The sequence below is a fragment of the Dipodomys merriami genome, unplaced genomic scaffold (assembly GCF_024711535.1).
Source record: "Dipodomys merriami isolate MVZ:Mamm:240054 unplaced genomic scaffold, mDipMer1.0.p SCAF_27, whole genome shotgun sequence".
Classification (NCBI taxonomy): Eukaryota; Metazoa; Chordata; class Mammalia; order Rodentia; family Heteromyidae; genus Dipodomys; species Dipodomys merriami.
Window position 1 is genome coordinate 17,074,795 of NW_027204159.1, and position 23,063 is coordinate 17,097,857.

Genomic DNA, 23,063 nt, shown 5'->3' on the forward strand with positions numbered 1-23,063 from the left:
ACCTTGAGCAAAAAAGCAAGGCCCTGAGTTCAAGCCCCAGTTGCCTGTACCAAAAATAAAATAAAAAATACTACATTAGATCCAAAATAAAAATATTAGTGTAGTTATAAGGAGAGAAAATCCTAAACTATTAACAGTAGAAAGCAGAATTTCTATATGATAAATTCCTACATGTGGACCGGCTGAGTATGTTACTGTGGTCTAAAATACAAAACACACAAAAAAAGGGGAGTTTTTTTCCTCTTTGCATTATATATTCTAGCAATGATTCCTTGCATTCGCACTTGGCTTTTTCACTCAAGGCGAGAGCTCTATCACTTGAACCACACCTAAACTTCTGGGTTTTTGCTGATTACGTAGACATAAGAGTCTCATGGACTTTCCTGCCCAAGCCTCTTGAGTAGCTAGGATTACAGGCATCATCGATGCTCAGTTTAGCAATGGATTCTTAAATCACAGTAGTGTATTATTCAAACATTAAAAAAATTTAGTTATAAAAGTAGGCGATACACCAAGTAGTGCCAGTGGCTCACACCTGTAATCCCAGCTACTTGAGAGACAGAGAAAGAGATTACAATTTGAGGCCAGCCAGGCAGAAAAGCTTACAGAACCCCCTTCTCAACCAATATCTGGCCATGGCAGTGCTCACATGCCTATACTTATGGGAGCCTGAAGTTGGGAAACTCATGGTTTCATAGCAGCCTGCAGCAGCAAAGTCAGAGGTACTCTGTCTCCATGGAGGGAGCTTGGCCTAGTGTAGTTGTCCCAGCTAGGATAGAAAGGCAAAAATAGGCAGCTCGGAGACCAGCTGCATAGCTATCTCAAAATAACTAGCACATAGAAGGGCTAGGTGTGGCTCAGCAGTAAAATGCCCGTATAGTAGGTGCCAGGCTCTAAGTTCAAACCCCAGTACTGCCAAAAATAAAAGTTAAATAAAAAGCTGGACAATAAACTCAGATAAAAGAGGCCTTGTGCAAACAGAGAAGGGACCCGGGGTGGGGAGGGGATTGGGAGGGCTCTCCTTCACTTCAGGTCAGGGCCCTTTCCCTCTTTTTCCAGGAACAAGGGCCTCTGGGTAGCAGTGGGGTGGTGGGAGAATTGTATCATCTAAGTGGCTCATATGTCTGGGAGGAAAATTCTGGCTCACCCATTTTCCCTGGGCTGGCCCATGAAGAGAGATCGGGAGCTCACAGAGACTGACCAGGGTTACCTGAAACTCTCCCCCAAGGTATTCTTTATTGTTCTTACCTAGCCCTGAGATCCATTTGGTTTTTTCTCTCCATCAAGCCCTTGCTGATTCTTTCTCTCAGGGACAGACAACACCAGTTGGGAGACAGAAGTTCAATCCCAAGCTTCTCTGCTCCTTGGCCCTTTCCCTCCCTGGGTGCCATCCATGCCACATTGTCCAGATGGTCTGGAGAAAGTCACTTTGGAATCTCTTTTCTCATCTGTTTTATGTACTCAGTTCACAAGGACTCACAGGAGGGGGAAATGAGGGGGGGGGAAGAGGGAGGGAGAGAGTGGGAGAGGGAGGGTGTCCTGTTATCAGGCAGCCCTGGTATGGTGATTGTTCAGTATAAGGCAGCAGGCATTCCAACACTTTTTATCCCTGTGGCTTTGTTAGCTCCTTTTGCTGTGGGGAAGCTGAGGTCTGATGGGGTGAAATCCACCCAACGTCTCCTAAGGAGCAGGCTGAGATGGGCCATGGAGGATCCTGACCACACAAAGGTTTTTACCCAAGAGCCCAGACAATCTGTCTGCAATGTGGATTGTTGATTGTCTTTGCAGAGCAGTGTAGGGTATTGGAGAAGAGGCAGAGAATAAAGGTATTGCCTTATTCAACTCGATACACCAGAAGAGAAGGGGTGACAGCCTAGGGGTGTGCCCCAGAGCCTGAACCCTTGGAGGGTGGGCTGTGCGTGGCCAACTCATACTGCCAGTGGGATTTTCCCTGACATGGCTCAGCTGCCCCTGAGTTGGCTGTTGAGCCTGTGAGTCAGAGCTATCCTTGAGCTCCGATCTTCTCCTTGTTTGTAGCCCCCATTTCAGGCTCCTGGAGACAGCCTGGGGAGACCTGTGGCTCCAAAACAAGGTTTTGCACACAGGCAAACAGATATGACCTTCTTTCAGCTCAGAGAGAGCAAGGGCGGGCCAGAGGACACAGGAAGTAAGTGATAGGCCTCAGGCCTGAAACCTGCTCCTGCCACAAGTGAACCTCTCAAAGAGCCCAGCAGGGAGCCCCCCCCTGAGTGCAGGACCCTTGTACTCTGTCCCCTGCCCTAGCAGCTCTACGACACCTAGTCTTGTGCTGCTGCCCAGGACACAGAGGCTTAGGCTTAGACATAAAGTAGCCTATGGCTAGTACCCAGCAGGCTGGCAGGAGCCAAGATGCCCACTTCATGCCAGTCCTACAGTCCCTAAGTGGCCATAACAATGAGGGTCTGCACACATCTGTCCAGCCTGGCTAGACTCTGCTGTTAGAGCCACAGCCTGTCCCCATTCCCTCCCTTGGCCCTACCCAATGGTACTTCCCTCCCCTTCCTATGTCCCTCCTTCTTCTCTTCTTCCCCCTCCCATTCTTCTCACTTCTTCCTCTCTGGTACTCTTGGGTGCCCTGTCAGCCCTCAACCATTTCTTACCTGGACTGCAATCTGGGCTCAGGCAGGCACCTCTTACCAGCCTCCCCAACCTTGGAGAGACCACGGGCAGAGTGGAAAGCAGGGCAGGGAGAGTGCCCCAGCTTAGTAGCTAAAGCCCAAGCACATGGCAGGGTGGTAAGGGTGGCAGGAGGGACTTAACTCCCCAGCACCAGAAACTCTGAACAATCTTGCTGGCCCATGTTTCTGTCCACAGCAGACCAGGCACTGTGCAGCCGGAAAGGCAAGAAAACCCCACCCCACACCTGGAAATCCAACTCCAAGGGCTAGGTCACCAGGCCACCAGGCAAGGGCCAGGAAATGAAAACCCTCTTTACAGATGAGGGAAATGAGACTCTGAGCTAAAGGGATTGATCAGAGACCTACCTATGTCTGAGACAAGTTCTGTCTGCACCAACCCACACCTACGGCCCTGGGCAAGGAACCCAAACCCACAGACACCAGCAGAGTCTACAAGGGAGAAGCACCAAGTTTAATACTAAAATCTTTCCCTTAACAAAAAGTAAATACACAGATAGGAAAACTTAGCATACAAAATAGTACTTCTGATATATAAATGTGAGTTAATGTGAGTTCTAAAAATACTCGTAAACCTAGTGATTATATCTTTGGTACCGTAGTGAGAACCCACTTTTCCCCAACCAGGCTCTAGGACCCTGGGAGGGAAGACACCAGCCAGTGTGGGGTGGGGTACTCAGAAGGCTGTTTTTCTTCCTTCCTCTTTCCTGCCCTCCCCTCCCGGTGGTCTCAGCTGAAGCCCTCCACCGCACTCCAAACCCCCTCAACACTCACTGCTTTAAGGATATCGTGTGTCACTGTCAGACCTGGGAAATGATGAAACCAAACCCTTTCAGGGGCTGTCTCAGGATGAGCAAGCCGCAGTTACTCTGGCAACCCTGAAGCACTTGCTTCTCATACCCCTATGCTGGTGTGCCCATCCCGGCCTCTCATCCTTTATAGGACATGGTTGTCTTCACTGTGTGAGGGACGTACCTTGGTGGCAGGTACTGGCATGGCATGCTATGTAAGGTGACCTTTGCCCCTGCGCTGGAGAGCTGCTGAGTCCATCATGGTGCTAGAAGTGGTCTTGTGGTTCTCCCATGGCCTGGGCAGCTGCTGGGGCTTTCCAGGACATTGACTGTCACGCCAAGTCAGGTCCAAGCAGCTGCACTGGGGGCTTGGGGTAGAAGCACAGTTCCTGAATCCCCAAAGTGTGATATGTATCTGGAGTCTCCCTACAACTTAGCTGAGCCCTAGAAAGTGGCTTAAGGGACTCGGGCCTTGCTTCATCTGGACAAGTGTGCAACCCTCTGGAATATTCTAGAATATTAGTGATGGCAGGGCATTCAGAGTTAATGGATCCAACTTGCTTATTTTTCACAGGGGAACACTGAGGCCCGGAGAAGGCCGGGGCTCCTCCGAGGTCTCACAGCAGGTCCAGTGCAGAGTCGAGGCCACACGTGTGTTGGTGCACACGCCACACTGTCCTGTCCACCTCATCATCACAGCTGCGGGCCCACCTGGGCCCACAGACTTGGGTGGGCAGTGGCTGAGGATGAGGAGGAAAAGGCCCGGGACAGACGGGCTCTGCAAGATCTCATCACTTCCCGCACCCACATGTGTCCCAAACATACCGTGGGAAGGCGCTACAGGCCGGAATGTTCAGTGCTCAGCTCCCCCCTCAGCACTAATTAACTGCTAATTAAGCATGGCTGGCCCCAGACCAGCTCGGGCCTGGGAGAGCAGAGACTGGCACCAGCAGGAGGTGGCTTCCAGATGAAGTGGCACTGCCCAAGGCTGGCGCAGCTCAGCCAGGAGCCAGGGTTGCTAGGGTCTTGTCCTAGCTCTCTCTCAAAGTGTGTTTGGGAAGGGGGGGCAGGGCAACGCTTCCCCTCCTGTCAGCCAGGGGGAATCCCAGGCCATGGATTACCAAGTCCAATTTCTCATCTTATGTTTGGGGAGCCAAGTCCCCTGGGAGCACCACAGTGGGGTCACCAGGCTCCCTGAGGCACAGTCTGGACATGGCTTCTTGCAGTTCTCTTGACTCTACACCAGCCCCAGGGTGGGAGTGGGGGGGGTTTGCTGCACAGCAGGGACTGTTGGCAGCAGCATGGCTGATGGGCAGCTAGGCCAGCCAGCAGGGCTGGGTGCTGGAAGGCAGGCGAGGAGGGAGGGGCCGTCCCTACAGAAAGCTGTCCTCCACTTCAGCCCGCAGCTCGGGGCAGCCTGAGTCTGGCGGCTGTGGTAGTTCTGGCTGGGGCTCCATTGCCTGGGGCTCTGGCTCTGGTTCTTCCTGGAGGTCCAGGGGGCTGTCACAGGAAATGGTGGAGGAAGTGTTGGCTTCGTTCAGGGTGGAGCTAGCGGAAAGAGGCAGGTGAGTGAGGGACTGAGGGAAGAACAGCAGGAAGGAAGAGCTTCAGGTCCCACTTCACACACACCCACTCTTATAAACCTCATAAAGCCTGCACAGGAGGAAAACATGGCTCAAAAGGGCTATATCACTGCCACACAGCAAACAGCAGATGTCATGCAAGAACTAGGATTTCAGCTAATCCACTTGGCTCCAAAGCAGTGTCTCCATCTTCTGCTCTCTGAGATGTGTTACCTCCCTTCATCTTCACACCAAGCCTCTAGGGGAAGTACTTTCACTCACTCACTTTACACAAGAGTCAATCCTCACTGCAACTCCCGCACTTCTGCAGTGCATCGAGTTTACAGACACATGCACACACTATGTACCCTGGGCCCAGAGCTCTGGACCAGGGCCAGGGCAGGTACCTGGCAAGGCTGGGGGAGCCCTCCATCGGGCCCTCGTCAGCAGCTTCTGGCTTGGGGTCAGGTAGAGGGATGATGTAGTCATTGTCACCCTCATTGGGCTGCACAGCAGTGTAGAGCACAGAACTGGTGTCCAGGGGAGATCGGAGGCCATGGAAGCCAGGAAAGCGGGCTTGGGACCGGAGAATGGCTGGATGGTCGCTCCGCAGAAACTCCTCATCCACCTGCTGGTACTTCTGCTCCACAGGGTGAGGAACATCAGAGAAATGGATGGTCAGGCGGGCAGTGCCTTGGGATTGTTTAACCCAACCCCTCCCTGTCTGTGCTAAGACAGATCCTGCTCAGAGAATCTGTGGTTTTACTCAAAGCCACACAGCCCATCTGCTCTTCTACTGTCTCCCAAAACAGGTGAGTTTGGGAACCACACAGGGAGGGGTCCTCGGGTGACCAGCGCTATGACACTAACACGTATAGGACTTTAGATACCAGTTCTCCTTGTGCCTCAGCCTAATCTGGTGGGCCTTCAGTGTCCCTTGCTGGAGAGGGTCATGAGTCCATTTTGTCCCACCTGCTCTGGGAGCGTGTGGGGTGAGAAGTGGAGCTAATAAAGCCAGAAGCCCTTTTGACTTTATTAGCTCTGCAGAGCCTGCACTGGCTCCAAAGGGCTCAGTCTTAGAGGTCATGTAGCCAGGGTTTTTCACATTTCCAAAGGAGCCCTGGATGTTGGCATTTGTGCAGTCTAAAGACAAAAGCTGTGTGTAGTGGCTCATGCTTGTAATCCATGCTATTCGGGAGGCAGAAGCAAAATAATCTCAAATTTAAGGATAGCCCAGGAACATTAGCAAGACTCTATCTTAAAAACAAAATTCCAACAAAAGGGTTGGAGATATGGCTTAAGTGGTAGAACAAAAATCTATAAAATAAAATAAAATAAAAGTCCTCAGGGTTTCAGGCTCTACCCTCCATGTAGCAAATCAACTAGCCTCCATATCTTGTGAGTGTGTGTGTATGTGTGTGTGTGTCTGTCATCTGTCTGCTTGTGTGTGTGTGCACGCACACGTTCACCCCAATACTGGGGTTTAAACCCAGGGTCTCAAATTCTTAGTCATTGCGACTCAGAGATGGGGGGGACAATGCTGGAAAGATTTTTGCTAGTTAATTGGAGACAAGTGTCTTGGAGATTTGTCTGCCCTGGCTGGCTTGCAACTGTGATCCTTAGATCTCAGCCTTCTGAATTGCCAGGATTCTAGGTATGAGTCATGGGCACTTGGCTTGACCTCCGTGTCTTTGTGCTGCTGAAATAAACTCATGGCTCTGGTCCATCCCTTTCTAGTACCCGCAGAGGCCCAGAGTGGGTGACAGTCTTTCTTCCAAATACTCTGGGTTTGACTTCTAGACCAGAACTGTCTATTCATCACTGCACCCTGCCTCGACATACCTTTTTGTAACCCTCTCCCAGAAGTCTCTCGAGAAGCAACACCAGCTGGGAGAAGGGGGGCCGGATCTCAAACTTCTCTTCCCAACACTTCTGCATGATCTCGTAGCTGAGGGATGACAGAGGGTCAGGGTTTCTGGCTCAGGACGGGGAGAGGGCAGGGGGCAGTGGGTGGGCTGGGGAAATTAGAGGCAGTGGCCTCTTGGAGCAAGGCATGAAAGGGAAAGGAGTTGGAGAGCAGGGGCTGGCATTGCTTCTCCCAGCACTGCCTCTGGCAGCTCCCTGGGGAACCTCCCCTGACCCCCAGGCCTGTCCCTGTGGTTCTGTGCGGTGTGCCACGCCTTGGTAAGCACATGACGGGGGGTGGGGGTGGCTGATTAGGGCTTCCATCCCCATTGTAAGCCATAAGGCTGGCCTCACCAGCTGGGAAACAAAGCACATACAAAGAAAGCAGAGCCCAGGACTAAGGTAAGAGACCCTTATGACTCCATTTAAATACCTAGACCCCATGATATCTGGATTTTTGAGATCTCTGGCTAAGCAATCTCTCTCTGGTATAAGCCAAGTAGGGCTACAAATCCATTGTTTGTATCCACAAATAATCCCAAATGCATGAGGTTCTACTCACATCTCGTCAGAGGCATGTGCAGGCTGAGCCATGCGGTAGCCCCGCTTGATGGCGTTGTAGAATTGCTCGTTCATGGGCAGCTCGGGGTAAGGGGTGCCACCTGTTGGGGAGCATACAAGGATGCACGGGCTCAGGGTCACTGGCTAAAGGATGAGGAATGCCACACAGATTCAGTTGGATGTGAGGAAGCTCTTGGCATTGGGAAATGTGGGCTCCTTCCTGGGCATTGGACAGAGACGGTGACACTCTCCAGAGAATTACAGAGCACGAGAGAGAGAGAGAGAGAGAGAGAGAGAGAGAGAGACAGAGACAGAGACAGAGACAGAGACAGAGACAGAGACAGAGACAGAGAGACAGAGACAGAGACAGAGACACAGAGACACAGAGACACAGAGAGAGGAGAGAGAGAATATGTGTGTACATGCACATGCACACATGCGCGCGTGCACACACACACACGAGTTCTGGGCTTGAATTCATGGCCTGGGTACTGTCTCTTAGGGCTTTCTTTTTTCCCTCAAGGCTAGTTCTTTACCATTTGAGCAATAGCTCTACTTCTGGCTTTTTGGTGGTTAATCCTAGATAAGAATCTCATGGAGCTGGGTGCCAGTGGCTCACGCTTGTAATCCTAGCTACTCAGGAGGCTGAGATCTGAAGATCACAGTTTGAAGCCAGCCTGGGCAGGAAAGTCCATGAGATTCTTCTCTCAATTGACCACCAGAAAACCAAAATTGGCACTGTGGCTCAAGTGGTAGAGTGCCTTGAGCTGAAGAGCTCAGGGATAGCGCCCAGGCCCAGAGTTCAAGCCCCGTGACTGACATTTAAAAAAAAGAAAGAAAAAAAGGTTTCATGGACTTTTTCTGCCCTGGCTGGCTTCAAACATGGTCCTCAGATTTTAGCCTACTGAGGAGCTAGGATTGTAGCTGGCAAGAGTCACTAGTGCCAGGCTCAAGAAGACTTTTGGATGCTACTATCCAAACTCCTCAACAGACTTGCTCTCAAGTTCTTGATCTGTGTCCAGCACCCATCCCCCAGTCCCACAGGCCAGGTGTGAGCTCAGGAGAATGAACGCCCCACCATGCTGCCTGGAGCCTGGGAGACACAGCATACCCAGTGTGAAGATCTCCCACAGCAGGATCCCGAACGACCACACGTCACTCAGGGTGGTGTAGAGGCTGTTGAAGATGCTCTCCGGCGCCATCCACTTGAGAGGCAGGAAGGTCTGTGGGGCAGGATGGGTGCTGAGTACACAGAAGGGCTGGGGGTCTTGAAACCAGCCCCACTGCACCTGGGCGGGAGAAGGTGGCCACGCAGAAGGCAGACCAGCAGCAACCTTGCCAACCCCATCTCACTCCAGCTCCCCGTCTGTATGCACAGCTCCTGGGTCCATCCCAGTCCTAGCCACAACAGCAGAAGTTGTTTTCTGTCTCTTGAGTGAGGGACACAGCAGGCCCTGTCCCTGGGGAAAGCCCAGGGATTGGAGTAGGGGGATACACACACACACACACACACACACACACACACACACACACACACACATCCTGAGAATGTATATCCTCAGGATATACATCCTGAGGAGTAGCTTTCTTTCATCCTTTTTTTTTTTTTCTTTTTGTCGGTCGTGGGCTTGAACTCTGGGCCTGGGCGCTGTCCTTCAGCTCTTCAGCTCAAGGCCAGCACTCTATCACTTGAGCCACAGCGCCACTTCTGGTTTTCTGGCGGTTAATTGGAGATAAGAGTCTCACAGAGTTTCCTACCCAAGCTGGCTTTGAACCATGATCCTCAGCTCTCAGCCTCCTGAGTTGCTAGGATTACAGGCATGAGCCACTGGCCCCCAGCTCTCATCCTGGTTTGATCTCCAGGGTCTAGACGCCCCTCATTGGGGCTCACTGGCAAGTGGAGAGATGAGTGAGGTGAAGTAGTGACAGTAGTAGGTCAGTCCTGCCCACTACCAGAGACAGATGCATCTGTCTTACCACATAAGACAGTACCCCAGAAGAACAGATTTATCCCACCCTCCCTTCCCACTTGCCCCTGGGCCCAGTTCAGCTGGTCCCTCAGCCCCTACTATGACAAGTAGTCCTGAACATCTTGAATCCTCCCTACTTTGTGTGCAGCCAAACGGCTTCCTGTCCCATCCCTGTCCACAGCCGTCTCTGCTGGGCAGCACCAGCCACCAGGGGCCTGGGACCCATGTCTTATGAATTCCAGCCATGCCGGTTAGGGTGAGCCTACTCCTAGGGCCAGAGATACATGGTGACAACCCCACAGGTCTGGGGAAGGGACTCACACTGCCTTTGGAGATGTAGTTTGAGTCCCGCATGATGTCTCGAGCCAGGCCAAAGTCGCAGATCTTGACCAGTTTGCCCTCGCAGATGAGCACGTTCCTGGCTGCAAGGTCTCGGTGGACACACTGAGAGGGGAGAACAGGAAGCTGAGACCTGAGGAGAGACCCTCCATGCCAAGACTCTGGGGAAAACTCACTGCTGTACCAATGTGGGGGTGTCCACTGTCCTCTCCACCCACCACCCTCCTCCACCATCATTTAGGGCCACAAGTGTGGAAGGCTTTGGTCAGCTGGGTGTTCTGCCTCCCACATTCCCACCCCACCCCTCCAGGACCACACATACATTCTTGGAGGCCAGGAACTCCATGCCATTGGCCACCTGGTAGCTGAAGCCCACCAGGTCTGTGTAGCTTAGCACTGGGGACTCATTGATCAGCGTCGTTCTCTCAGGGGCTAGGGAAGATCAGGGAGGTCAAGGGTCATCTTGTGTAATTCCAGGCCCCAGAGGTTCCCTGGATTTTGGTTTGTGGAAGGCTGAATGTCCCACAGGTGGCTACTGATTTTTTAAGTTTCTTCTGGAATTTGAATGCTTTCTTAATGTCTAACCTAAACCTCTCCTGCTTCCCAGAAACCTTGGCGGGCCAGAACAAGCTTTTACATTTGCCCTGGGCCACTTGCATGCCTGAGGGACACTCAGCTAGCATGAGGCCAGCTTTTTTTTTTTTTTTTTTTTTTTTGGGGTCCGGTCGTGGGGCTTGAACTCTGGGCCTGGGCGCTGTCCCTCAGCTCTTCAGCTCAAGGCTAGCACTCTACCACTTGAGCCACAGCGCCACTTCCGGCTTTTTTCTTTTTGCTTATGTGGTGCTGAGGAATCGAACCCAGGGCCTCAGGCATGCAAGGCAAGCACTCTACCACTGAGCCACCTTCCCAGCCCCATGAGGCCAGCCTTGAATGAATCACTTGTCCTCCAGGGTCCAGGATGCCAGTGAATCCCCTGTCTCACCTCTGTGTTCCCCCTGCAGGCTGTGTGCATGGCTCTGGACTCACCAACAGGAGTTCATACTGAGGCTCCACTGCCTGTGGCCAGCCTCAGTTTCCCTATCCAGTGGAATAGTCACAAGGCCACCTGCCTCCTGGGGTGGCTGCAAGGCTGGGCATGTGAAAGGATTTGAGAAGAGTGAATCACTGCATGGTGCAAACCCATGCACGTGCAAAGACACTATGTCTACCCACCCGAGGGGATGTAGTTATCGTAAGAAGTCATGTAGTCAGAGGACTCGATGTCTGCGTATTTGATGTCTCCTTTCATGGCCAGCATGGGGACATAGTCCACTGACTCATCCTTGCTCATATCCATGTAGCCTCCATCACTCTCCCCACTCAGGGACACGGGGCTGGAGGTAAAGAACGCAGTGGTGAAGGCCAGGGGCTTCTCTTCCCTTCCCCCCTCCTTCTCACCTAGAGCCCACAGGGAACCCTGTCATTCACACATTCCTTCATTCACGTATGCATTCTTCTCCAGTCTGTCACAACATGAATGACCACAAAGCAGGCCATTTCAAATGATCTATGTGGTCCTAAGCTAGGTACTAGGGCTTCCAAGACAACATAAGACCTAGCATGTGTCTTCAGGGAGTGCACACCCACAGATGATTACATAGCCTGGGATGAGGATCCCAAGTGGGAGTGCACAGAGACACTTTCCCGTCTCTCCAGCACACCTAACAGTGCCCAGGGCAGCTAGTGCAGGCAGCAAGGCCCCGCCATGGTACTTCCGCCTACAGACAGACAGCTGTAGGGTTACACGTTCATTGTCTCCATGAGTGGAGGAAAGATGGATGAAGGTATTGGGAAGGACAGAGGTGCTATTGTTGTTTGTGCTGGTATTGGGGCTTGAACTCAGGGCCTCAAGATCTTGCTTGGCTTTTTTTTGCTCAAGGCTCGTGCTCTACCACTTGAGCCACACTTTCAGCATTTTTCTGGTTAATTAAAATAAAAGTCTCACAAACCTTTCAGCCCAAGCTGGTTTCAAACTGGGATCTTCAGCTCTCAGCCTCCTGAGTAGCTAGGATTACAGGCATGAGCTACTTGCATCTGGCAGGGATGAGTTTTTATGACTTTGGAACACTTTGCCAACATTACTTGTCTTTCATTTTGCAGTCAACAGAACTGAGAGTGTTTGTTTTGAAAACATTGGAAATAGGAGTTGAGCTGCCAGTGGAATTCTGGGGGAGTAGGGGTGGGGGGGGGCTGGTGTGGAGGCACTGGTATGGAGACCAAATCAAAAAAGCTGCAGCAAGGAACAAGGTACTTACAGCACCCCAGAGCATGCTGGGAGATTGGCTCTCAGCTCCCCATGGCCTCTGCCCCTTGAGGGAGAGGCTCTCTGGGACCAGAGAGCAAAACACCCACAATACAGGAAGAGTGGTGTTGATTCTAGAGAGTTTAGCACAGGGCCTGGCACACTGGAACAACCATTTTCACCAGTACCGTCACTCGCTGATCTTGTGGAACAGCCCTGGTTCCAGGAGCGCCTCTACTTCCAACCCCCCCACCCCCAATACACACCTCAGTCTCTTATACCCAACAAGGAGGGAGCACACAGGTGCTCAACAGGTGCCGACCTCCCTCCAGGTACCTGGGCAGGGAGAGCGCTGTAGGCAGTGCACTGCTGTAGAGTTCAGCGCTGGGCGGGTGGCGCTTGTCGGCATGGTGCTGCAGGAAGGTGTACTTGTTGCGGTGCAGATAGTCCACGAGGTCACCGTAGCGGCAGTATTCGGTGATGATGTAGATGGGCCCTGTGGAGGGACAAGTCAGAGACAGAGCCCAGGACTTCCCATCAGGCTCAAAAACAAAGCTGGGTATGCAGCAACTGCTGGCAGGATGGCTAAGGGTCCTTTGTGAGCCTTGGTTCTTTTCCTGTTTCTTTCTGTAGCTGTGAGTGAGGGTCTCTGTCTTCCAGGCATTTCTTTTACCCATCCAGTAAGTGGAACTAGGAACACCCATCTTCAGGGATGTGGTGAGAACTAAAAAAACAGCCTTTGTAGGTATGGCATGGGGCAAACACACAGCAAAATCAGTTACTGCTATGTTTGCACATTCAAGCTAACATGAAGCCTTGTATATATGAGGTAGGTAAAGGTAATTATGTTTTCTGTCTGCCAGCATTGGGGCTTGAACTCAGGACCCTTAGCTTTTTCATTCAAGGCTGGCACTCTACCACTTCTGCCACAACTCTACTTCTAGTTTCTGGCTTTGGGGTATTTAATTTGAGATAAATCTAACTTTTCTGCCAGGGATGTTTTCACACAAATCATCAGATTGCAGCCTTCTGAGTAAGTAGGACTGTAAATGTGAGCCATCAGCTCCAGGTGCAATTGCTTTATCATCAGCTTACAGGTTACATGAAAATGCACTGAATTTACTTCATGCCAACCCATGGGAAAAACTGAGAATAACCTTTGAAATGAGTGGTCACTGCAGACACGGATTGGCCTGTGTATGCAATGTACTTCTGTATTTTGATTTGGTTGCACAACACGGAGAAAAAATCCCAAATCTCACAATAAGCAGCTGTGAGTAACAATTAACTTTTTTTTTCACCAGCTCAACTTACCATTGGAACTTCAAAGTAGCATAGGGCTGGGCAGAGAGACTTTCTTCTACAGGCAGAATGAGAGCATCTCCCACTTAGCAAGCTGGTGCCCAGTACTGGTGATCCCTGACTTATCTCAGTGTCATGTGAGCTACTATGTATTACTGTTTTCAAAATGCATTGTGAGCCCAGCCGTCTGCCAGCCCAGGCAGAAAAATTCTCAGGACTCCTATCTCCAAGTAGAGGTGTGGCTCAAATAGTAGAGTGCCAGCCTTGAGTGAAAAAGCTAAAAAGAGCATCAGGCCCTGAGTTAAGTCCCCAGTACCAGCATGCATGTGCCTGTGCGTGCACATACACATGTATTCTTGTTTGTTTTGTTTCGTTTTGCCTAAAGAGTCCTTCCTCTGTGAGCTGTGTGGTTCTAAGTTTCTAAACTTTCACTCATCTGGGACTGTGAAGGGCGGTTATTGGACAGCAGGGGTGTGGACGTCCGGGGGGGGCACTGCCCATGGACAGAGCACTGGGTGGAGATAGGCTGGGATGGGTAGTTACCTCCTTTGGTGCAGGCCCCCAGCAGGTTGACCACATTCAGGTGGGGCCCAAGGTGACTCATGATCTTCAGCTCTGACATGAGAGCTTGCTTCTCGCTGCTGCGGGCGGTGGCTGAGGACAAGGCAAGGGGGTCTCAGGCCAGGCAATTTTCTGACACTCTGTGGCCCCAGTAGAGCCCATGCTGGCTCCAAGACCTGGGTGGCCTGGGATCATGAGGGCCTGTTCTCTGCTCCTGCTCTGGAGGAGGTAGGCTGAGGAGGTGACCACATGGCTATCTCCAGCCTATTAGGTCCAGGCTGAGCCCAGTGTGCAGGGAGGGGGCAGGGGGGGCAGGAATGAGGGTAGTGGGGGAGGACTCCTAGGACTCACATTTCAGCATCTTGACAGCCACTTTCATGGTAGCCTGTGAGTGGCTCAGGCCATGAGCTGTGGCCTCCACTACCTGCCCAAAGGCTCCGGAGCCAAGGGTTCGTCCTACGGTAGAGAGAATTGCTCAACTGCTGCTGGTCTGCCAGGAAGCTACATTTCCCCTTCCCTCCCAGCCCTCAGTCCTCTCTGGACTTAGTTTTCTCCCTACAGGCCAGCTTCTAGTCCTTCTGGTGTCTCCTCTGAGTCCTACCTACTATCTGTCCTGTCTTCAATCTCTGAAAGCTCTCCCCGTACCCAGGGACTCTGTATACCTTCCACCTTGTCAGCTGGCTTAGGGTAGCTTAGTGTAGCCTGTCCCTAATATTTCTTTCCTATTCCTAACACTCCCTGGCTATGAGGAGTCCCACCTCTATCTCAGGATCACAGATCCTCAATGATGGGCAGTACCTAGGGCCATCTTGTCCTTAGACAGAGGGGAGACTGAAGACTAGAGAGGGAAAATGCAGCCCTAGACATGCTCGTTAGTCATGGCCTGGCTGAAACCTGATCTCAGATGGTCTTCACCCCCATCTTGAAACTGTCCCTCAAGGCCTCCCAGGACTGACCAAGCACAAGCTGGTCCCTCGGAAGCTCCCACGTGGAATCGTAGGGCAGCTGCATGGGATCCACATAGATGTATTCATGGCCATCAGAGCTTACAGATTCAATCACCTTCCACCGGATCTCGTAGCGTGGCTTCTGCATGTCAAACGCCAGAAACAGATCATCGATGAGTGTCTTTGGCCTTTCTAGCCCCGTATTCAGATTCAGATGGGGCAGGATATTATGAAGCCCAGAGAAGAACAGGGACATATTTAAAGTCACACAGCAAATGATCAATTGAGCCAAAGTCCTCATGGGCTCAGAGGAAACAGGCACCATGAGATTGCAGCACAGGGAGAGGGTGGCAGAGAGGCCATCAGGACTCCACAGGTAAGGAGGAGAGGTGCAGGCAGCCCTGGAGAGGACAGAACTCAGGACACTGCTGGGTGAAGGGGGGCGGCCCTCCCATGCTGGGTGTCACTGTGGGAATCTTGGAAGGATGTAACCTTCAGAAATGGAAATTTGGGGATTACAATCTTAGAGTGACAGATTCATAGGGTGTTACGATCTTAATCCAGAAGTCTTAAAATGTTTGTTACTACAGAATGATGAAATCTCAGAATGAGACATGGAAAATACAGGTTTCTAGGGTCTGGTTGCATTTCAGTCAATTCTAGAAGCCCAAGACCCAAGACTGAGGTAAGCAGGGCCCAGGGCAGGGGTGAGAATTGGGGGCATGGGGACCAGGCCCGGGCAGGCCCAGGCTGCAGCTGGAACCCCATGTCTATGTCCGTTCCCATCTCAGCTCCATGCTGCTCCTCACATGTAGAAGGACTATGTGGCATTCAGGAGCAGAGGGGGTCCACACAAGGACCCCAGTCTGCACCCGCTGGCCAGGTGGGCTTACCTTCTGCCATAGCATAATAAGGATGATGAGGGAGATGACTGTCAGAACCACCAGCGCCAGGATGGCAGAGATCACCACCACCTTGAAGGGCAGGGCTGGAATGGATAGCAGAGCAGGTTGTGGGAAAGTGCAGCACTAGACAGCTGCTCCTCCATCCCCTGTGGGTCCCACACATCACCCTGCTCAGTCACATGCCCCAATGCCCAGTGGGTTGTGAGTCAGGCCTCAGCTCTACCCCACACAACTGGCCTTTCCTATAACTGCCAGCTCCACATTTTTAAAAACTAGCATAGATTCATTGTCAAAGGGGTTTCACTGTGATAGTTCCATGCATATAATAAGCTTGGATCTGTTGTTTTTTTCCTTCCTTCCTCCCTCCCTTCTTCCACTTCCCTTTCCTTCCTTTCTTCCACTTCCCTTTTCTTCCTTTCTTCCACTTCCCTCCCTCCCTCCCTCCCTCCCTCCCTCCCTCCCTCCCTTCCTTCCTTCCTTCCTTCCTTCCTTCCTTCCTTCCTTCCTTCCTTCCTTCCTTCCTTCCTTCCTTCCTTCCTTCCTTCCTTCCTTTCTTTCCTTTTCTTCTCTTTCTACCAGGGCTTGAATTCAGGCCTTGGAACTCTGACCCCCGAGGGTCTCTTACGTTTCCATATGAATTTTCAGATTGACTCTGCTACTTCTGTGTAAAAGAACACTAGCGTTTTGATGAAGACTGCATGAGTCTGTAGATTACTTTCAATTGCTCAGCCATTTTTCACAGTCTGAATTCTACCAACCCATGAACATGGGAGGTCTTTCTGTCTTCCAGTGGCTTCAGTTTCCTTCTTCACTGTTTTATAATTTTCACTGTAGAGGTCTTTCACTTCCTTGGTTAAGTTTTTCATAGTTTTATTTTTCAGGTTATGTTGAATAGGTTATTTTCCCAGTTTCTTTCTCTGTGTTGTTGGTTATAGAAATGTTACTGATTTTTTCCTTCTATCTAACAAGCACAAAGCTCTAAGTTCAAACCCTAGTATCATCAAGAAAAAAAAGTTACTGCTTTTTGTATGGTGATTTCCTACATTCTGTTATTTTGTGGAAAATAGTAGATCTAAGGGTATTCTTTTTGTAGAGTATTTAGAATCCTTTTAGTATAGTATTGTACATCTGCAAATAGGGGTGATTTTACTTCTTCTTTCCCTGTTAGTATCCTTTTTATTTTTTGCTTCCCTTATTGCTCTGGCTGGGAATTCTAGCAACACATTGAATGAGAGTAGTGAGATTGGATCCCTTGTCTCATTCCTGATTTTAGTGATTTCAGTATTTCCCCATTTTGTGTAATGTTGGCTACAGGTTTGTCTTATGTAGCTTATGTAGCCTTTATTACATTGAAGTATGCTCCTTCTATTCCTAATTTTTGTTCTGGCTTTTACCATGAAAAGATGTTGAATCTTGTCAAAGGCCTTTGTATTTGTTAAGATGATCATGTATATGTTGAACCATGCTTAGAACGAAACCATTATCTTTTTAATTTGCTATTGAATTCAATTTGCAAGTATTTTATTAAGAATTTTTTGCAAAAGGTAGAGAGAGAGAGAGAGAGAGAGAGAGAGAGAGAGAGAGAGAGAGAGAGAGAGAGAGAGAGAGAGAGAGAGAGAGAGAATATGAAGTAACCAGCTCTTGGGGTTAAAGGCATAGCTCAGTTGCTAGCCAGTAAGCAAAAATGTCAAGTACCTACTCTGAGTCCCTGTCTCAGACCCAAGAAAAGAGAAAGAGAAAAGAAAATTTTGCATCTATGTTCATTAGAGAAACTGTTCTATGATTTTTCTTGTGTGTCCTCACTGGCTTAGCTATCGAGGTAATATTGGCTTCACAGAACGAGTTTGACAGTATTCCCCCTTCTATTTTAGGGAATAAATTGATCCTTAAAGTTTTAGTAGAATTTGGCCGAGAGCCCATCAATCTACTCTGCTTCCTCCTAATCCTCCTCTTCCTCCTCTTCCTCTGGTGGTCCTTGGGTTTAAACTTATACTTGCCAAGTAGGCACTCTATCACTTGAGCCATGCCCCCAACCCTTTTTGCTTTTAGTTATTTTTCAGGTAAGGTTTTTTTGTTGGGGTTTTTTTTTTTTTTGGGTCCGGTCGTGGGGCCTGAACTCTGGGCCTGGGCGCTGTCCCTCAGCTCTTCAGCTCAAGGCTAGCACTCTACCACTTGAGCCACAGCGCCACTTCCGGCTTTTTCTGCTTATGTGGTGCTGGGGAATCGAACCCAGGGCCTCATGCATGCAAGGCAAGCACTCTACCACTGAGCCACCTTCCTGGCCCCCTCAGGTAAGGTTTAAGGGTATCTTCATTTATGTTTTTGTTTTGTTTTTGTCCTGGCTGTCCTGGACTGTGCTATTTCTACTTGTGCTTTCCATATAGCTGTGATTCAAGTGTTTGTTGAGAAAGGGGTCGTGATAACTTTTTGCCCAGCTTGCCTCAAACCATAATCTTCCTGATCCCCACCTCTTGAGTATCTGGGAGTTCACAGCTGTGTGTCACCATGACTAGCCCTGGAAGATTTCTTTTCTTTGTTGCAAGATTTCTTTTTTGCAGAAAAGCAGGAAGAAGGGCAGGTCTGAAGTGGAACTCAGGTCTCATACTTGCTAAACAAACATGAGCTATATCCCCATAGCCATGATTTACCTCCAAGCCATGTCTCCAGCCCTGATTTTTGCTTGTTCTTACTGAGATAAAGGGTTGCCTCCTTCCCTAGTGAACATCTGGGAGTGATCCATTTAGTTAGGCTTCCTGATGCAAGGATACCAGGTGTGCACCACCATGTTCAGCTCTTCATTGAAAAGAGGTCTTGTGAACTTTTTTCTGTTTAGGCTGGCCTCAAATTGTAGTCTCCCAAAATTTAGCCTCTCAAGTAACAGGTATGAGCCATTAGTGCCCAGTGTATTGTTGGGAGCCTTTGTATTATTGATTCACTCCTATTGCTCAGTACAGATCTGTTGAAGTATTTGATATGTCCTCATGAGTCAATTTAGATAGGCTATATACCCCCTAGAAGTTCACCTATTCTAGAATTTTCCAGTTTGTTAGACTATAAGTTGAGTATTGTTGGGTGGTGTGTGTGTGTCTGTGTGTGTGTGTGTGCATGTGCGTGCGTGTCTGTGTGTGTGTGTGTGTGTGTGTGTGTGTGTGTGTGTGTGTGTGTGTTGAACTCAGGGCCAGACATTATCCCTTAGCTTTTTCACTCAAGACTGGTGCTCTAGCACTGGACCCACAGTTCCACTTCCAGTTTTTTGCAGGTTAATTAGAGATGAGTCTCACAGACTTCCCTGACCAATCTGGCTTTGAACCATGATTCCAGCCTCTTGAATAGCTAGGATTACAGGCATGAGCCACTGACACCTGGCTAGAATTTAAGTTTTTGAAGTACTGGTATTTGTCATGATAACCTCTTTTTCATCTCTAGTTCTTTTGGGGGGAGGGAGTCAGGAGGCTTAAACTTAGGGCCTGAGTGCTGTCCCCGAGCAGTTTGCTCAGCTAGTGCTCTACCACTTAAACCATAACTCTGTTCCAGTCTTCTGGTGGGTAATTGAAGGTAAGAAGCTCAAGGCCTTTCCTGCCTGGGCTGGCTTCGAACTTCAATCATCACATCTCAGACTCCTGAGTTGCTAGGACTGGCATGAACCACTCATACTGGCTTCATCTCTAATTTTATTAGTTTCTCTCTCTCTCTTATATACTTCTTACAGGTTGTTCTTCCTATCAATAGACCTTCTTCATCTCTTCTGACAAAGGAAGTTTTTGTTCAAAGCCTATTTAGTCAGATATGAGTATACTTATTCATCCCTGCTGCTAGGATCCATTTTCTTGAATATCTTTTTCCAACGTTTAATTTTAAGTCAGTTTCTCTTTGTCAGTGAAGTCCGTTTCTTGTAGACAACAAATGGGTATCTTGTCTTTTCATTGCACCCACAGTTTAGGTGTTTATGCATGTCATCTTTCACTTTGCTGACCATTTCTATCATTATTCTTTTGAGTTCTTTGTCTGAGATGTCACCTGCTTCACAATCCTCATGATAGTGAGGTCTTTTTCAGATGTCATGTTGCCTTGTTTTTTCATATTTCTCGTCTTTCTGCATTGAGATTTGCATCCACAGGCCAAGTCACTGGATGGAAGTTTTAATCGTCTATCATCTTCCAGTTGAAGTCTTCTTATGTTGTCACAAGTTGAGGTGTGGTTTTCACCACTGAACTTGGGGGGAAGCTAAGTGGCCAAACATTTGCCTAAAGCCTCTGGGTACCAGGCTGATCGTCGGCATTGCTCCAAATAAAGGACAACTAGCTGGAGTCTTGTAGTTCCTAGTGTACAGGTTAGTGCTGCAGGCGTATGGAGGGCAGGCCAATCACCTGTCATTGCTCACTTCTGTGCTGCTTTCACCCCAAGTCTCACTTTCCTTGTACACTGGAAGCCACTGCTGGCTGCGAGAAGGCTCACAGCCTTTCTGTTTGTGCCTCCAGTGGCAGCAAGCATGCAAACCTAGGAGTGAGCCCCTATAATGTACTCAATACATCAGTACTCAATGGGAGCAGACAGAGAACTAAGTTTTCCACTGGTAGTGGAAAAGTGCTGGACTTAGGTCTTGGTGCTTTCAAACCTTGTCCAGCAGTTTGTTAACCCTGTGGGAGAAAGAAGGCTTGGAAAGGCCTGGTGGCCCCGGAAGACTATGTTCAGGGCTCCTAGCCCCAGCTGTCAGCATACCCCCACAGTCCACAGAGGCTTCTGATGACTGATTTACAGGCTGGCCTTTCTGATGTAGTGTCAGGCTAGTGTCTAGTCCTTCTCCGGGATCTTGTTCATGGCTCGGATCTCCCATGAGACTCTGTGTCCTGAGGGCCAGGCTGTGTGTCTGCTCTCCTCCAGGGACATGCCGTTACTGGGTTGTCACATCGAGGTCTGAACAATAAATTCATGCTTGACAATGGTCAGCACACTAAATGACTGGCTGCTGAGAAAAATATACACTGAGCTCCCATACCCTGGAGAAGGCTGCTCAGTTTTCAGTGCCACTTCAGGGCCCAGCTGGGGTGGGCAATGAAGGTTTAAAAAAATGCATTCCCCAGGGTACTGGGGTGAGCCCAGAGGGCCTTCCCAAGCCCCAAGGCCTTGGCTTCTTTGCTATATACTTTCTCTCTCTGGACAAACATCCATTTTCCCTCCACTGGCCACCTCTGTGGTCTCTTGAAACTTGTCCCCAACCCCTTCCCGTACTTCTCTGCTCCACAGGAATCCCTGCCTGGCTCCCCCCTGCATGGGCACTATCCCCTGCTCCCCTCCTTGCAGTCCTGAGAAGGAAGCTTGCATCTGTTGAGGGCTCATGGGAGTACAGAGGAGTGTGCATCCACTCATCTCAGTTCCTTAAAAGCAAAGGTGCATGGGAGGGACGCCCCCAGACAGGTTATTCCTGACTTTGTCAATGCTAGTGTAGAACCTCTTTATCATTCAGACTGTGCACAACACTCACACGCTCAGTTACTCAGGGATATCTGTGCATGTTGGAAACCTAGATGAGACACGGTTTTCTTGTTTTTGGCTTTTTTTGGTGCCAATATTGCATCTTGAATCAGGGTCTGGATGCTGTTTCTTAGCTTTTTCGCTCAAGCCTGGCACTTGAGCCACAACTTCACTTTCAGATTTGGGTGGTTCATTGGAGATAAGAGTCTCATGAACTTTCCTACCCAGGCTGGCTACAATCTTCAGATTTCACACTCCTGAGTAGCTAGGATTACAGGTATGAGCCACAGTGCCTGGCATATATACTCGAGCTTTACTCGTGTATCTGGAGATTAATATCTTCAGCCATCCACGCTTAAGACCAGGCCTGCTCATGGGCAGGGCACATGGCATACAACACACATACCATTTACATTCGCTACACAGAAGCAGATACTGCTTCTCACACCTGTGATTTACAGACTGGAGCTTGTACCATGTACCCATATTATGTAGAGACATGCAGTCATACTCTGGAGGGTTTCACAAAGCCTGCATCTATACATATCCTGACTTAACCCTCTGTGGACACCAGGAATCAGTCCCCAAACATGGCAGGATCAAAGAAGGGTCTGAGAAGTCATCAGGGAGACTCACAGTGCGGCACCACGGTGACCTCCTGCATGTCCTGGCCCAGCAGATTTTGCAGTGTACAGCGCACAGACAGGGGCTGATCCACATGGCGCAGGCGCAGTGTGCTCACTACCTCATATTCCTGCTCCTCCACCAAGTAAGTCACATTAGTCTCCAGCTGGCTCTCCCCCTCGGAACTGTTCCCCAGAGGAGTGGGTGGCAGCTCACGTGGGCACCTGTGAGGGGAGACAGGGAAAATGTCCTACTGATTCTTCTGTCTGCAGATGGGGAAACTGAGATCAAGAGCAGGCAGCAACATGGCGCAAGTAGGACATGACGAGTTCCTGCCACCTCCAGCTGTCTGGTCCTGTTCCAGTTCCTCCTCTGTTCTCCAATATGACCAGCAGAGGACACTCTTGTTCCACCACCAAAAACTGAATTGCAACATCCCTTCCTCTCATTTTGACCCCCAAGCTCACGTAGTATGTCCCATGTAGAATAAAATGAATTCAGCCCTACTCTATCCAGCACACTAGGACAAGCACTGGCCAGGGATATTCTAGGTGGGTAAGGCCTCTGTGGGGCACAGACAACGCCCAAAGGAATGGCCCAGGGATCAAGGTAAGGACAAGGGACAGTTCAGGTGATGGTTTTCTAACCTGGAGCTTAAATAAACTTCACTGGGTCCTTTAGCCAGCTGTGGGTGCCTGGGAGCCTGAAACCCAGAGCCTGCTCACCTTTTAAAGTCTCTGCAGATGGACCAGGTGACATTTGGCTGGGGCATACCACGGCCACGGCAGCGAACTCTTTGCTCCCCATTGGCAGGGTGGCTCTCGCTCAGCTCCAGCATACGGACGGGGACTGCACGGATTGGGGGGAGGAGGGAAGGCAAAGGGTCGGAGGTGCACAGGCCAGGACAGTCAGCCCCGGGAGGATCTGGCTCAGAGACACCCCTTAGGGAGGGGGCTGCAGACTGCAGGTGAACACTGTGTGAAAGTGATAGATTCTTCTAGGGTACTTCAAAGAGAAGACCTCAGTAGGGTGCCAGTCTGTCCCTAACACCTCTATGGGACTTGCAAAATCTTCCCTTTCAACAAAGAGAAACCAGAGCCCTGGCCAGCCTGGCTCCTGAAGCTAGAATTGAATAGCACTGTTTTGTTTTCTCTGAGTTTATTTTAGT

At 50.0% G+C, this 23,063-nt stretch overlaps 1 protein-coding gene across 2 annotated transcripts in view; it reads right to left on the reverse strand.

Annotated features, from left to right (window-relative positions):
* Positions 1-3,108: 3,108 nt before the first annotated feature.
* The window catches only part of Pdgfrb (platelet derived growth factor receptor beta), a 46,556-nt gene continuing 26,601 nt past the window's right edge, over positions 3,109-23,063 (reverse strand). For both annotated transcript variants that reach the window (XM_070036393.1, XM_070036392.1), the window contains exons 9-23: positions 22,621-22,744; positions 21,908-22,119; positions 15,788-15,882; positions 14,904-15,036; positions 14,299-14,403; positions 13,930-14,040; positions 12,421-12,580; positions 11,016-11,176; positions 10,126-10,235; positions 9,786-9,908; positions 8,606-8,717; positions 7,496-7,595; positions 6,871-6,976; positions 5,436-5,668; positions 3,109-5,014 (exon numbers count right to left, since the gene is read on the reverse strand). In XM_070036393.1, the coding sequence (XP_069892494.1) occupies positions 4,840-5,014; positions 5,436-5,668; positions 6,871-6,976; positions 7,496-7,595; positions 8,606-8,717; positions 9,786-9,908; positions 10,126-10,235; positions 11,016-11,176; positions 12,421-12,580; positions 13,930-14,040; positions 14,299-14,403; positions 14,904-15,036; positions 15,788-15,882; positions 21,908-22,119; positions 22,621-22,744 (2,060 nt within the window). In that variant the 3' untranslated portion in view covers positions 3,109-4,839. The remainder of the gene's footprint in view (positions 5,015-5,435; positions 5,669-6,870; positions 6,977-7,495; positions 7,596-8,605; positions 8,718-9,785; positions 9,909-10,125; positions 10,236-11,015; positions 11,177-12,420; positions 12,581-13,929; positions 14,041-14,298; positions 14,404-14,903; positions 15,037-15,787; positions 15,883-21,907; positions 22,120-22,620; positions 22,745-23,063) is intronic.